This window comes from Spermophilus citellus (genome assembly GCF_964194105.1).
Source record: "Spermophilus citellus genome assembly, chromosome: 12".
Lineage (NCBI taxonomy): Eukaryota > Metazoa > Chordata > Mammalia > Rodentia > Sciuridae > Spermophilus > Spermophilus citellus.
The window spans coordinates 81,682,626-81,699,392 of NC_138198.1; the positions used below are offsets into that span (position 1 = coordinate 81,682,626).

General features: G+C 35.4%; 1 protein-coding gene and 1 pseudogene across 3 annotated transcripts in view; both read left to right on the plus strand.

Moving 5' to 3' along the window:
- The window catches only part of MIB1 (MIB E3 ubiquitin protein ligase 1), a 143,663-nt gene that overhangs the window by 46,028 nt on the left and 80,868 nt on the right, over window positions 1-16,767 (plus strand). For both annotated transcript variants that reach the window (XM_081262806.1, XM_081262805.1), the window contains exons 6-8: window positions 496-700; window positions 9,049-9,232; window positions 15,353-15,497. In XM_081262806.1, the coding sequence (XP_081118932.1) occupies window positions 496-700; window positions 9,049-9,232; window positions 15,353-15,497 (534 nt within the window). The remainder of the gene's footprint in view (window positions 1-495; window positions 701-9,048; window positions 9,233-15,352; window positions 15,498-16,767) is intronic.
- On the plus strand, window positions 2,263-5,086 carry LOC308632058 (ATP synthase subunit O, mitochondrial-like; annotated as a pseudogene). Its single transcript has 2 exons — window positions 2,263-2,331; window positions 4,377-5,086. The product of its transcript is annotated as an ATP synthase subunit O, mitochondrial-like (transcript).

Sequence of the window (16,767 nt, forward strand, 5' to 3'; positions counted from 1 at the left end):
AGATTGCAGAATCACATCGGTTACACATCACATTTTTACATACTGCCATATTAGTGACTGTTGTATTCTGCTACCTTTCCTATCCTCTACTATCCCCCCTCCCCTCCCCTCCCATCTTCTCTCTCTACCCCATCTACTGTAATTCATTTCCCTCCATGTTTGTTATCCCATTCCCCTCATAACCTCTTATATATAATTTTGTAAAACAATGAGGGTTGTACAGTTACTTTGTATCAGAAATAAAATACTTATTCCATAAAATAAAAGATTGTAAGGAAATAATAAGACTAATATGTTGGCCAACAAATGGATAAAGTAGTTCAAATGGACAGATTCCTAGAAAGAAAAAAACTACCAAATGATTAAAGAAAAAAAAAGTTGGAATAGAGCTATAGCAAGAGATTGAATTAGTAATCACAATACATACAAAATGCTGTTGCATGGTGTTGAATTTCTTTTCCCCTTTTCTTTTTTAAATTACCTCTGAAATTATAGGTGAGCAGAATGGCAACAGGAATCCTGGGGGATTGCAGATTGGTGACCTGGTGAATATAGATCTTGACCTAGAAATTGTACAGTCTTTGCAACATGGTCATGGAGGATGGACTGATGGAATGTTTGAGACTTTAACTACAACTGGAACTGTTTGTGGCATTGATGAAGACCATGACATTGTAGTACAGTATCCAAGTGGCAATAGGTTAGTAATATTTCTCAATTTTTGATAATGACAAAGTTAGTATGTAGAGAAAAAGAAGAAAGCAAATAATGTGCTGTAGTCAAAGACTTGTTAACAACTAGCTCTTAGGTGGGAGATTAAAATGCAGAGTATGTTGGTGAGGCAGAGAGAAACAAGCAAGAGGTCTGTGTAAAGTATGTGAATTTACATATTTATGATATAAAATTCTATATATTTTTTATTTTTCCTTCAGGAGTAGAATATATTATATCAGCAACAGGTCCCAGTTCATAATGGACTGTATCATCTACAATGAATGAGAGAAGTAACATCACAAATCCTTTGGCCCTCTAGTGTCATCTCTTGCTAGTGCAGCCCTTCCTTGTTTTAGACGTGGACGCATGCACTGTCTTATCAGCAATGTAAAGTCGCATGTATTTCCTCACTTTTGCACCTTTTTATGTGCTGCTTCATCTATGTGGATTTAATTCTCCTGCAGCCTATGACTATTGAGTTAATATGTTTTTATTACCTCTCCTCTTCCACCCTCCCTGATATTTATATTTCCTATTGTCTATTTAATTTTTTTTCTTTAAAATTTGATTTCCTGGAGTTTCTTTGAGTCTGGGCCTATGCCTTTTATTTTGGCCTTGGGGGCCAAAATCTATCCCGTTTACTAGTATATTGTATTTTAAAGTAAAAGCAGTAGTTGCATTGAATAATTGTCTTTGACAGAATAAAACAAATTAACATTAAGTTGCTTAAGTATGGAATTAGCTCTAATTGTGTCAAAATCTTAAAGGCATGTGGAATCATATCAATAGATGCAGAAAACTTGTATGACAAAACTCTTTAATAGTCTTTGTTACTAAAAACACTAAACATATTAGGGACAAAATGGAATTTCTTTGGCTATATTAAAGGGCCTGATAAAGGGCATCTAGAAAAAAATCCATGGATAAAATCATACTTAATGGTGAAAGATTGAATACTCCCCCCCCTTTTCCTCTTATATTTAACATTATACTTGAGGTTCTAATGAGGGCAGTTAGAGGGGAACAGAACTAAAAGGATGAAGCTAGAGACAGGAAGATGTAAAACTGTTTACAGGTGATGAAATCTTGTTTATAGAAAAATCTAAAGAATTTGGGTGTGATGGCACATACCAGTAATCCCAGGGAGCTGAAGGCTGAGTTGGGAGGATCACAAATTAAAGACCAACCTTGGCAATTTTGCCCTTACCTTAAAAAGGGCTGGAGATGTAGCTCAGCAGGAACAAGCATCCCAGGGTTCAATCCCCAGTACAACAAAACCAAACAACAAAAACAACAAACTAAGGAAATTACAGTAACAAAAAAAAAAAAAAAAAGAAGAAGCAACAAAAAAATATTGATAAGCAGCTGCTGGGCCTGGGACCTCCAGCACCATGGTGTTGGAGAAGACCTTTAAGCAGCGCCACACCTTCTAACAAAGAGCAGAAGACATGCAACTCATCTGAGAGCAGCATCCCACCAAGATACAATGGTGAGAAGCAGCTGCCTGGCCTGGACAAGACCAAGTTCCTTGTGCCCGACCAGGTCAACATGAGCGAGCTCATCAAGATAATCAGAAGGCGCTTGCAGCTAAACACAAACCAGATCTTCTTCCTCTTGGTGATGTTGAGTTTCTTGGGAGTGTGGACATGTGCCAAATCCAGTATTACTCCATCTTAACTTGATTTCATCTGCAAAAGACCCTACTTACAAATAAGGTCACATCAATAGTTACTAGGATTAGGATTTCAATATATATTTTGGGGGCAGGAGGAATAATTCAAGCCACAACCGATGGTAGTATTTCCATAAGTAATATTCAAATTTAAAATAATCTCTATCAAGATTCTGTTGCCTTTTTTTCTTGCAGAGATTTGACAGACGGATACTAAAGTTAATGAGAAAATTCAAGGAATCCAGAATAACCAAAAAACTAAGTTGGAGATCTCATGTGTCCCAGTTTTAAAAATTGAAAACATATCTAAGATAGTGTGTTAGTGATAAATGTTGAATATACAGATTGATGGAATAGAGAATCCAGAAATAACCCCTTGCAGTTAAGTTAGTTGATTTTTTTTTTTTTTTAGGTGGTACTGAAGATCAAACCTTAGGGCCTCATGCCAGTGAGGCAAGTGCTGTACCATTGAGCTGCATCTCCAGCAGGTCTCTTGATTTTGGGCCAGTGTTAAGATAATTCAGTGGAGGGGGTGTGTGTGTGTGGTTGTGGTTCAGAGGTAGAGAGCTCATCTCTCACATGTGAGGCTCTGGTAAGATCCTCAGCACCACATTAAAAAAAAATAAATAAAGGTATTGTGTTCAACTACAACTAAAAAATAAATATTTTTTTAAATGAGTTCAGTGGGGGAAAGAATTTTTTTTTTCAACAAATGGTGCTAGAACAAATGGATGTCTGCATGGCGAAAGAATGACACTGGACCCCAGCCACATACCGTATACAAGTTATTAAGTAAAAATTAATCATAGAGGGCTCGAGACGTAGTTCAATGGTAGGGTACCTTCCTGGCATGCATGAAACCCTGGATTTGATCCCCATCACTGAAAAATAAATTTGATTGTATATCTTAGTGTAATGCTAAATCTATAAAAGTCTTTTATAGTCCATTATAGGTGTGAATCTTCATGACTTTGGATTAGACAATAGTTTTATAACTATGACCCAAAAAGCAGAAGCAACCAAAGAAAAAGTAGATATATTGGGCTTTAAAATTGAAAACTTTGATGTTTCAAAGGAGACTATCAGAAATAAAAACGGTTGAGATATATAGCTCAGGGGTAGAGTGCTTGCCTAGCATGCATGATCCTCAGCACTAGAAAAAAAAAGTGTAAAAACTCATGAAATGGGAGAAAATGTTTATATATTATGACTATTAAGGGGCTTGTATATAGAATATAAAAAGAATTCTTAAAATTCAACAATAGGGGCTGGGGATGTGGCTCAAGCGATAGCGCGCTCGCCTGGCATGCGTGCCGCCCAGGTTCGATCCTCAGCACCACATACAAACAAAGATGTTGTGTCCACCGAAAACTAAAAAATAAATATTAAAATTCTCTTTCTCTCTCTCTCTCTCCCTCTCTTAAAAAAAAATTCAACAATAAAAGACAACCCAGTTGAAAAGTGGGCAGAGAAAGGATTTGAATAGCCATTTTTTTCCAAAGAAGCTATAGAAGATGACCAGTAAATTCATTGTATTAGTTGACTAGGGCTACCATAAAAAAATACTTCAGACTAGTGTCTTTATCAACAGAGATTTATTTTCTTAAACTTCTGGAGGCTAGAAGTCAAGAGATAAGAGTGTTTTCAAGGTTGGTTTCTGGTGAGTTCTTGTCCCTGGCTTGTAGGTGACTACCTTCTTACTGTGTCCTCATTGGTCTTTCCTCTCTGTGTGATTAAAGAGAGATTTCTGGTGTCTCTTAATTTTATAAGGATACCAGTTCTATCAGATTAGGGTTTTACCCATATTACTTCGTTTAACCTTTATTACCTCCCTCATGGCCCTTTCTCCAAATAGTTATATCAGGGGTGACACGCCTTACTATATTAATTATGTAGGAACATAGATCTGCCCAGAGTACTCATGAAAAGATACTTGTTATTAGGGAAATACAAATAGAAAACCACAGTGAGATACTGCTTCACGTACTAGGATATTATTAGGGAAGTACAGCTCAACACCACAAAGAGGGGGTTTGATCTGCAGCCACCTGGGAGAAGGAAGGATGCCCCAGAAGCGTCCTGGCTCTCGCAGCAGGTACAATGTTTCAGTACATCTGTGGTCAGACCATTTACCAAACTTGTGAAGGCCACCTGTTCAGATACATGGCATTGAAGGTCACTATGCCACTGCTTTTATTCTGCTGCATCTAAACAGAATTAACTGGAACAAGTAGAAAAGCAGTTGTTGAGAGTAGCACAACTCCTGAAGGAACCCAAAGTGGCTGCTTCTATTCTGAATCCTTATAGTAAGCATTCCATCAAAATGAAAAGTCTAAATGACATGACAGCAAAAAAGTTTTTTTTTCGCATTATATCTAACCTGTAAACTTGCTTGCTGAAAATGGTCTCCTAAACAATGCCCTTGGCATCATTTCTGCCTTTTCTATAATTATGAGTGTGCACCGTGGAGAAGTACCTTCTACAGTGACCACCATGTCTCCTTTAGTGGAAGCTAATCCTTCTGAGTTAAAGACAGTCCTGAAGAGCTTCCTAAGTCAAGGCCAAGTATTGAAATTGGAGGTTAAGATTAATCCAGCATTTATGAGTGGGATGATTGTCCATATTGGAGAGAAATATGTTGATATGTCTGTAAAAACCAAGATTCAGGAGCTGATCTGCGCTTTGTGGGAGAGTATCTAAAAGTGTTAATTTCCTGTCATCAGTGAAAATTCTTAAACATGGAACAACAATGTTTTAATACTCTCTTCCTGAAGAGAGTATTAAAAACAAAAAATCAACTAAACCACAATGAGTTACCACTTCATATACTATGATGGCTAGAATAAAAAAAAAATTGACAAAAACAAATGTTACTGAGGGTATGGAGAAAATGGAACCATCATATATGGCTGGTGGTATTGTAAAATGATGGAATCACTTTAGAAGAGAGTTTGTTACTTTCTCAAAATTTGAATATAGGATTATTGTATGAGTCGGAAGTTCTATTCTCCTATGTATCCAAAAGAACTATAAACATGTACACACAAAAATCTATAGATGACTGTTGATAGAATTATTATTCATAAAATTATTACTCATAAAATTATTTTTCATAAAATTATTATTCATAAAAGTAGAAACAACTCAGATGCTTATTAACTGATGAATGGGTAAACAAAAGTGTGATATAGCTGTACAGTGGAATATTGTTTGTTCATAAACTGGAATAAAATACAGGGATACTGCAATATAGATGAATATTGAAAATGTGCTAGGGGAAGAAGTCAGCCAGAAAAATAATTCACATAGTGTGATTTTATTTCTATTAAATGTCCAAAATAAGCAAAACCAAAAAAACAAAGTAAATTACTAGTTTTTTAAGGGCTGGTTGAAGGATAATTGCAGAGTGACTGCTAATAGTTATGGGATATCTTTATGAGGTGATGAAAATGAAATTTGATAGTGGTAATGGTTGTACAACTTTTATACTAAAAATAACTGCATGACACTTTAAATGAATGAATTGTTTGCTATATGAATTATATCTCAATAATTTTTTTAAAAAAGAAAGAAAAATCTTAAGGACACAATGTAAGTTCCATTTAGTATTCACTCATACTTTTTGTGTTAAATATTCTCTTGTTTGGAAATATTACACAAATTAGTATTAGTTGCAGAATTCATTCTTGTTCAAAATTCTTTCTTGGACAGTACAATATTAACAGTAATTTGGCATGTGAGTTCCAGAAAAATAATCATTTTGTTCCTTTTTCAGTGAAATTGAGTACTTATTCTGTATTAGACCCTATGATTAGTAGGATTACAAAGACAGTTAAGACATGGTTTTCTGCTTTGAAGGTTTTCCCCTTCGAAGTGTTCAAATAGACAAACTGGAAATAACTATAATAAAATGATACAAATAATATAGGTAGGTAAGCAGGGTATCCTGATGGCACAAAAGAAGAGAGAGAAAACTTTAGAGAGAAAACTATAGATAATTTATTTTTTTAAAAAAATTTAATATATTATTTTTAGTTGTCAGTGGACCTTTATTTATTTATATGTGGTGCTGAGAATCAAACCCAGTGCCTCACACATGCTAGGCAAGTGCTCTACCATTGAGCCACAGCTCCAGCCCAACTATAGTTAATTTAAAAGATGGACTAGATTCCACTAGGACAGGGAAACACTTCAGGCAGAGAGAGCAAGTTGAATCAGTACCATTTTGGAGTGTTGAGAATGAGGTGAAGAGCACTGTGGTTAAGACAAAATAAACATTTGTTTATTTCATTCTTAACTATGTGAAGGCATTTTCTCTTTGGGATTGCTTTAGTAAAAAAAGTTTACTTGTGTGATTATAGGAACTTAGTAACTAACAGACTTTTATGTTGTGATCTCAGAATCTTTTGTATGCTAATAAACAGTTGAATTAAGAAGAAATGAGATGATATCAATACTGTAGAAGCTTTTCTGATAAGGGATCTTTTTTCCTTTGGAGTTCAGTGTGGAATTAGGGAAAGAGTTTTGTTATACATTGTGGCACTTCTGTTTGATGGAATATTTAATAGTCATTAAAATGATGGTTATGAAGATGGTAGCAACCTCAAAAAATGCTTATGTATGCGAAATAAGTCAAACTCAGAAGGTTAAGAGTTGTATGTTTTCTCTGATGTGGAAGCTAGAGAGGAAAAGGAAAAGAAAGATTGGGGCAGATCTCATGAAAATCAAAGGGAAATCAGTAGAGGAAGGGGAGCAAGAGGTAGAAGGTAGGGAGTGAGGGGAAGTGCTGGGGAGTGATACTGGCCAAATTATATTGTTACATTATATATTGTGTGCATGTACCAATAGGTAACAACAATCCCCTGGTGCATTACAATTATATTTACAATTATAATTGTAATGCACCAGTTTAAAAAATATATATCTTTTCAGTACATTATAATTTTATATTTCAAAAATGCATTTTTCTGAATGTTATTCAAAGTTATATTTTATGGTCAATAAATTTGTAAATAATAAATAAATAAATAAATTTGTAATTGATGACCAAAAATGCTTGTAAAGAAGTCAGAATCCAAATTTGTTTTAATACAGTGATTACAATTATGGAAAATACCCATGCGTGGCAAATTAAAACAAGATAGTATTTTTATGAGATTGGCAATGTTTTGGGGAAATGGTGCACTCTTTTGTAGTTTGGGTCTATTTTTGGTAAATGGGGGTCCAGCGGGGAGTGGTGGCTGGAGTTCCTGTGGGTGGGTAGCAGCTGAGTGTCCTGCGTGGGAGCCAAGCGGCGTCTGGGAGTTCTGTCTAGGAGTTCTGCGCTGGTGCTGATGCGTCCTGCTAAGGCACTAATGAGCCCTGCGTGGGCTAGTAGTTGGGAGTTGGGAGTCCTGCTCTAACGTTGAGGCCCAGAGCCCTGCGCAGGGCATAGCATTGGTGATTTCTGTGTGAGAGAAGCTGTGTAGAGGTACTTTATCACTCTAAGAGAAGCAGTATTCCCACTAGTTGAGACCTGGAGTGACACAGAATGCTGCCTCCCTCTGGCCCACCATCTTGGATCCTCCTATCTTTTGGAATTATAAAGAAATATATTTTTTAAATCAGGAAGGGTTTTTTTTTTAGCATTATAGGTGTACATTGTAGTTGGATTCACATTGTAAAGTAAATATTCTAAGATGCACTAAGAAAAAAATAATAGAATGATATGTTTATGTATGTCTACAATGATCCTATTTATGGAAAATAACAGCTCTCTAGCTTTATGAATATCATTCAGCATAGTGATAGAAGATCTGTAAGGATACATAATAGAGAATTAGTAATGGTTTCTAGTGGGGTAGTAATGATGATCCAGGTATGTTTGTGTGATATGGAACTTTCACTTTACATGGTTCTGAAATGTTTGAGTTTAACAATGGTCATGTATTTTATAGCAGTGTTTTAAAAAAAAATATTTATTTTTTAGGTATAGATGGACACAACACAATGTCTTTAATTTTATGTGGTGCTAAGGATTGAACCTGGATCCTGCACATGCTAAGCGAGCGCTCTACTACTGAGCCACAATCCCAGCCCCACTAGCAGTTTTTAAAAATATCCAGAGGGTGGTGAGATCACATATGACTCTGTTTCCAAATTTGTATAATAAAATTATAACATGAAGAAAAATTATAAAAAAGATACAGATCATTCAGAAGGTAGTTGCAAAGGCTCTCTTTACTCTTTTTTTTTTTTTTTTTTTTTAAAGAGCTAGTGAGAGAGGGGGACAGAGAGAGAGAGAATTTTAACATTTATTTATTCTTAGTTCTCGGCGGACACAACATCTTAGTTTGTATGTGGTGCTGAGGATCGAACCTGGGCCACACGCACGCTAGGCGAGCGCGCTACCGCTTGAGCCACATCGCCAGCCCCATCTCTTTACTCTTGATGTGTATAAGATCTTTCTCCCTGTAGTGTTGAAGAATGTATTAAAATTAAGTAAACTTACTGGGCTGGGGCTGTAGCTAAGTGGCAGAGTGCTTTCTTAGCATGTGTGAGGCAGTGGGTTCGATCCTTAGCACCATATCAGAAATAAAGTCATTCTGTCTATCTACAACTACAAAAAAAAAATTAAAAATAAGTAAGTTTACTTATTTTGAGTTTTGGCTTTGCTTTTATAGATGGACCTTCAATCCTGCTGTTCTCACTAAAGCAAACATTGTCCGAAGTGGGGATGCTGCGCAGGGTGCAGAAGGAGGGACTTCACAGTTTCAAGTGGGTGATCTTGTGCAAGTTTGCTATGATCTGGAAAGAATTAAACTTCTACAAAGAGGACATGGTGAATGGGCTGAAGCAATGCTTCCAGTAAGTATATAAGATAGTTTGGGGCTAGAGATTACACTTTATTTATGTAGCTTTTTAAAGTAAATTGATTTTGGAAACAAAAGAGGCATAAACCTTCTTAGAATTGTACCTCCGTTGGCACTTAGAAATTAGAAATAGCACTGAGTGTGGTGGCTCATGCCTTTGATCCCAGTGACTCAGGAGGCTGAGGCAAGAGGATTGCAAGTTCAAAGCCAGCCTTAGTAACTTAGCGAGCAACTTATGAGACCCTGTCTTAAAAACTAAGGGCTGATTATGTGGCTCAGTGGTTAAGGGTTAAGTGCCCCTAGGTTTAATACTCAGTACCAAAAAAAAAAAAAAAAAAGGAGAAAACAAATTAGAAATTGTTTTCTAATTTATTTCTCTTAAATTAGCCTGAGAAGGTCCAGAAAGGGATGTGGTTGATCTTTTTTTAAATTTATATTTTGTGGTATTGAGGATTGAACCAAGGGATGCTCTTCTACCGAGCCTCATCTTCTACCTTATTATTTCATATTTGAGAGAGTATTTCATTAAGTTGCCAAGATTGGCCTTGAATTTATGATCCTCCTGTCTCAGCCTCCTGAGGAGCTAATTTTACAGGAATGTACCATCACACCTGTCTTGTGTTAATATTTTTGATATAGTACAATGGGGAATGTGATATGGTGTTAGGCAGTAGAGGCTCTCATGATACCAAGACCCTGAATGAGATAGGAATATGCTCGTTCAGTTTCCAGCAGTTCCACCGCAGCTTTCCTGCTTTTGGGACCTGTGTCTATAAGGGTCTCAAAATCTGAATCATCTGAGGTTAGCTTTCCTCTCATACAGTACAGTTTAATTTTATTATTCATTCAATACATTTTCACCAAATGCTCATTAACAACAGACAAAGGAGTGAGTAGGTCCACATAGAATGTGGCAGGGATCATGGTTGAATCCTAGTACACAATTATTATGGAGAAAAGAGAATAATTCTAAATACAATGAAAATATACTAGAAAAATGTGCACAGAAAACTGAATGTAACCAAAATCTGGTAATTCCAAATGAACTAAGAGAAATTAAGAAAATGACAGGATATAAAAAAAAGAAATAACAATTAGAAGTAATGTGCTAAAATGAGAAAAGGTCACTTTAGTTTTTATTTTTAAATATATATATATATATATATATATATATATATATATATATATAAAATCTTTTAGTTGTAGGTGGACAAAATATCTTTATTTTATTTATTTTTATGTGGTGCTGAGGCTCAAACTCAGTGCCTCATATATGTTAGGTGAGCACTCTACCACTGAACCACAACCCCAGCCCCAAAAAGGTCATTTTAGAAATGGAGACTAATTTATTGGCAGGAACACAGAGCAAATAAGTATAACAGATAATGTCTTAAGAGCAGGAGAAGGAGGGCTGAGGCTGTAGCTGTAGCTCAGTGGCAGGCTCTTGCCTAGCACGTGTGAGGCACTGAATTCGATCCTTAGCACCATATTAAAAAAAAAAAATATGTGTATATATATATATATATATATATATATATATATATATATATATATAAGCAAAATAAAGGTATGCTGTCCATCTACAACTACAAAAATATTTAAAGAAAAATAGAGCAAAAGAAGGAAATAAGTAGGAAATTAAAAAAAAATTTAAAGTTGTTGATGGACTTTATTTTATTTATTTATACTTGGTGCTGAGAATCGAACCCAGTGCCTCACATATGTGAAGCAAGCACTCTACCACTGAGCCACAACCCCCGGCCAAGAAGTAGGAAATTTTAACAATAAAAAAGATAAAAAAAAAAAAATTCCACAGAAGTGCAAACATGGAATACCCAATATAGCTATATTAATAAGCTTTTCCAAAAGGAAAACCAAAACTCAAATGGAATGAAACAAATGCTACATTTTTTCATTTTGTTTGTTTTACTTTTTGCAATGGTAGGGATTGAATGTAGGGCCTAGAGCAGGCCAAGAAAGCACTCTACTACCAAGATACATCCTCAGCCTTAAAATCTATGATTCTAGAAGAATACTTTTGAAATTAAGAATTTGAAACTAAACATTAGAGGGAGGGTACATTGCATACTTGGGAAAACTGATCCAGAACAATAGGATAATGAACCATATTCTGGGAAAGTCTTTAAGAAAAGAAAAAAATTTCTTGGACTTCTAGGCTAAAAACCAAAGTATTTGTCTTGAAGGAAAATCGTTTTGCTATTAAGAAAAAATCTGATCTTGCTGGGTGCCGTGGCACATGTCTTTAATCTCAGCTACTTTGGAGGCCAAGGCAGAAAGAGAGAACCTGTTTCACAATAAAAACAAGAAAAGGGCTGTGGATGTAGCTCAGTGGTAAAGTGCTAGTCTGGCATGTGTGAGGCCCTGGGTTCAATCCTCAGTAAAAACATATGCACACATACACACACACACAAAAAAAAAAAGAAAAAAGAAAAGAAAAAAATCTGATCTTAGTATATTATGTCAGAAAACAATGAAAATAACATTTATTTAAGATACTTAGGAAAGAAAATTTTAAACTGAAGATTTTATATTTAACCAAAGTAACTTTATAGTGTAATAGCTGCAGATTGCTATCAAGATGTAAAAATTCACAGAATTTTATTTCCATCAGTCCTTTCTGAGTAATCTTAGGAATGAGTCTTAAGACAACCAAAATGACTAAGGTTAAATGACAATTTTGATGGAAAGGGGAGAGAACATAATGACTGTATGTTTTAACAAAGTAAAGTATAACTATCCAAAACTGGAGTGGTAATGAAGAGAGCTTATGGAAAGATCAATAAACTGTTTGGTTGTATTTTAGTTTAGTTTAGTTTTGAACTGGGATGAAATCAAAATATTAAAAGAGATAGGGTAAGAGATATGTATCTATACATACATCTATACATCTATAAATGTATATGTTTTTTAAAAGAAGGAATAAGGAGATATATATGTACACATATGTGTATTTATGTAAATGAATTAGTGTAAATAACTGTTACTACAATAGAAATTTTATATAAGAAAAGTAATGAAGCTGGGTGTGGTAGCACATGCCTGTAATCCCAGTGATTCAGAAGGCTGAGGCAGGAGGATTGTGAGTTCAAACCCAGCCTCAGCAACTTAGTGAAGCCCCAAGCAACTTGGGGAGACTCTATCTTTGATGAAAAAAAAAAGAGCTTGGGATATGGCTCAGTGGTTAAGTGTCCCAATACCCCCACCTCTACCCCCAAAATTACCTATATTAAAAGAGGCTAGGATATGGGGCACCAAGGTTAGAAGGGATACATCTTTGAATATGTCTTATTTTATGTATTTGATTTAAAAGCATTCACATTTTATATAATAGTAAAACAAAATTGAATTTAAAAAGAAGACTCTTTCCTACATGTAGAAAATACATGAATCTAAATATATTTCCTCGGTTGGCATAACCATGGAGAAGGGAAAATTCTAAGTGATTTTGTGTGTGTGTGTGTGTGTGTGTGTGTGTGTGTGTGTGTGTTGCAGATGGAACCCAGGGCGTAAACATATCAGGCAAGTGCTTTACCACTGAACTATAAACTCCCAGCCCCTCCATGTGATTTTTAAAAAATATTTATTTTTTAGTTGTAGTTTTACATAATACCTTTATTTTATTTATTTACTTTTATGTGGTGCTGAGGATCGAACCCAGGGCCTCACATGTGCTAAGCGAGCATTCTACTCCTGAGCTACAACCCCAGCCCCCATTCCATGTGATTTTAAAACACAGTAATTTGTGTTTATATCCTTACAGAAGGAATATATATAAACTGCATGAAAAAGAAATACATAATTTTCAGAACTCTTCTTCTATATAGTAGTTTTGATGCTGTTATTCTGAGATTGTTGTATGTGACAAAAAATCAAATGAATACTTACATCATAATATTTTTATCCCCAGTGAATTATCAAAGTGGAGAAGGGCAATACGTATATGATATAGAAGAGATAAAATAAAAACTCTGTCTCTTTGATTCAAATTGGAAGAATGTTTAATCTCATGATTTGTCTTTCAAAATATAACAAAACAAAGAAGGAAAAAAAACAAAACCTTTTTGCTCAGTTCTGTCAATGAAAAGACCTAGAAAACAGTGAGCATTCTAGTAGTAATAATCAACCTCAGTGCCCATGTTGTGGTTTTGAAATATCCTTGTGCTTTAGTTAAGAATCTCTTTGAAGAAATGGTTAGTGGTAGCCCATTGGAAGGAATTGAAGATGAGCCTTATATTAGATAGCAAGGAAGCCATCAAAGATTTCTTCTGTTTTTTTTTGGTGCTGAGGATCGAACCCAGGGCCTTGTACATGCAAGGTAAGCACTCTACCAACTGAGCTATATCCCCAGACTGCCATCAAAGATTTCTAAGGTTATATTAAAAGGATCAGCAGTAGTTGGATGTAGTGGCGCGTGCCTATAATTCCAGGAACTCTGGAGGCTGAAGCAGGAGGATTGTAAATTCAAGGCCACCCTCAGCAATTTAGTGAGGCCCTAAGCAACTTAGTGAGACCTGCTTCAAAATAAAAAATAGAAACTAAGGGCTGGGAATATAATGCTCAGTGGTTAAGTACTCTTGGGTTCAATCCCCAGTCCCCCGCCCTCCCCCCCCCAAAAAAAAAAAAAATAAGAAGACCAGCAGTTAACTTGAATGGATTCTCACTGACCAAACACAGGATCATAAGAAACCTCATAAATCAAATAATCCTGTTTCTTTTTCTTTTTTTCCTGTGGTACTTGGCATTGAACCCAGGGTCTGCTTTACTACTGACCCATACCCCAATTCTTTTTATTTTTTATTTTGAAATAGGGTCTCACTAAGTTGCTTAGGGCCTTGCTAAGTTGCTGAGTCTGGCCTTGAACATAGGATTCTCCTGCCTCAGCCTCCATAGCCTCTGGGATTAGAGGTTGTGTGCTACTATGCCTGGGTTACATCTATGTTTGAATCATCTGATTCCAAAACATGAATATAGAAAATAGCAAGTTTACTTCCTGGTGAGTTGACTCACATTGGTAATCCCATTGACTAGGGACGCTGAGGCAGGAGGTTCACAAGTTAAAGTCCAGCCTCTGCAAGTGAGACCATCTCAAAAATTAACAAGGGTTGGGCATGTGGGCAGTGATAAAGCACCCTTGGCTTCAATCCTCAGAACCAAAACATGAACAAACAAAAAGAAAAACATAGATGTAAACTATTTTACTTCTATGAGTTTTGGGGGATTAAGTCGTGGTTTTTTTGTTTTTAAGAAATCCTATTTCCTCTTCTAAGCTATATTGATCATGATTTTGGACTACCTGATTTGCAAGTTCTCAAGATATAGGGTTAAAAAAGGGTTAAATATAAAAACAAGTTTTTATGAACAAGTTAGACTTTATCATGACCTTTTATATACTTGTGGAAGTGTAATGGTATTTACTAAAATATTTTTATATAGGTTGTATTAATGTATTAAGTAATACTTTTAAAAATATCTTTTAAAGATATTTTTTCAGGTTTGTAACTAATACATAACCCATTTGAAAATGGATATCCTTTAAAATATTTGAAATTAGGAACAAGTAAAATTAATACTTTTTTTTGTGTGTGTGTGGTACTGGGGATAGAAACCAGGGGCGCACTTTACCACTCAGCTATATCCCCAGTCTTTTTATTTCTGTTTTGAGACAGGGCTTCATTAAGCTTCCCAGGCTAACCTCAAATTTGTAATTCTCTTGCCATAGCCTCCCAAATTGCTGGGTTTATAGGTGTGTGCCACCACTCCTGGCAGGTAAAGTCAATACTTTAAAATGTAAAAACTAACTTTTTGTGTTGGCATATGCTTATGATCACAAGTACTTGGAAAGCTGAGGTGGAAGATCACAAATTTTAGGCCAGCCTGGACAACTTAGTGAGACCCATTCTTAAAACAAAATAGAAGGGGTTGGGGATGTAATTCAGTGGTAGAATGCTTTCCTAGTATGCATGATGAAGCCTTGGGTTCAATTCTCAGTACTGGGCGCGCGTGTGTGTGTGTGTGTGTGTGTGTGTGTGCACGCACACTGATTTATTTTATGATATGTATTTGGAAACATGAATCTTATCTGTTTTTTGAAAAGACTTTAGGTAAAGTTGGCCGCGTACAACAGATTTATTCAGACAGTGATTTAAAAGTGGAAGTTTGTGGAACATCTTGGACTTATAATCCAGCAGCAGTTTCCAAGGTAGCATCTGCAGGATCAGCCATTAGCAATGCATCTGGTGGTACGTTTTGCACTGTTTCTTTAAAAGTATGATTTACTTTCTGAGTGGCTTATTTTGTTTAATATAATGTTCTATCCATCCATTTTCCTGCAAATGGTACAATTTCATTCTTCTTTGTATCTGTAAGCCATGGAGGAAAATGAAAAGAAAGGTGGGGGATCTCATGAAAATTGAAGGGAGATTAGTAGAGTAAAGAAAAGGGACCGGGTGGAGGGAAGGGAAAGGGAAATACTGGGAGTGATATTGGCCAGATTATATTATATTGTGTGCATGTATAAATATGTAATAATGAATCTTACCATCATGTATGACTAATAATATTGTATGCATGGACAACTAATAATATTATATAATATGTACCAGTACAAAATATGGTTAAAACAAAGTAATATGGTTTACATTAGAACCTTTGCTAATTTCCTCAGTTCTCATATATAGATGATGATGTATGTGTGCTTGGCTTTCTCCCAGATTACATAGGCTCAGTTGAATTCTGACCATCTTTTAAAGTTTCACTAAAGGTTTTTCTTTTTCTCTTTTGTGATAAGCAAACTTTATTCTGGCTGAAGTACTCTCTGGAAAAGTTCCATAAATAATGTGCTTTTTCTTGAGTTTATCAGGGGCTTCTTAACCTGAAATTCAATATTCTACACTGTAGTCAGAACTTTTCTGTCAAAGAACTATCACTTCTTAAACTGCTTCATTTTTTTTCTTTATTTACGACATTATTGCTAGCAACTGGCTTTCTTCCTGGATATTTTAAAATATTAGCATATTTTTCTCTTTATCACTTAATAAGAGTTATTAATACATGCCATAATAAGTAGAAAACCATGTTAAAATGTGAACTTGCTGGATACTTGGAGAGACTTGTTTCCAAAGTCTTTTCTTCTTGTATTCTAGCTTTATGTACACAAACTCAGTTCATTTTACAACATGTTACATGTACATTGTTGTCATTTAGGTAAAAAGATAAAGCCATAATTGTAAATGGAGAAATATAAAATGAAAATGTTAGGGGACCTCCACTTTTATTTTTGTGCTGTTTTCTCCTTTCTCTTCTTTTGTTTTATTTCCTGTTGTAATTTGCTAGTGTACTTAAAGTTTAAATCAAATAATGTTTGTTTTTACCTTGAGGTTGGGTGGCATCTCATGCTGACCATGTGCAAAGTAAAAGAGTGAAGGGTAGCTCCAGTTTGTGATTCCTCTGTTTTCCAGTAGCTACTTCAAGAGTTAAGGAGTAGAACTTGTTGGTAGTTCCTTTATTAAT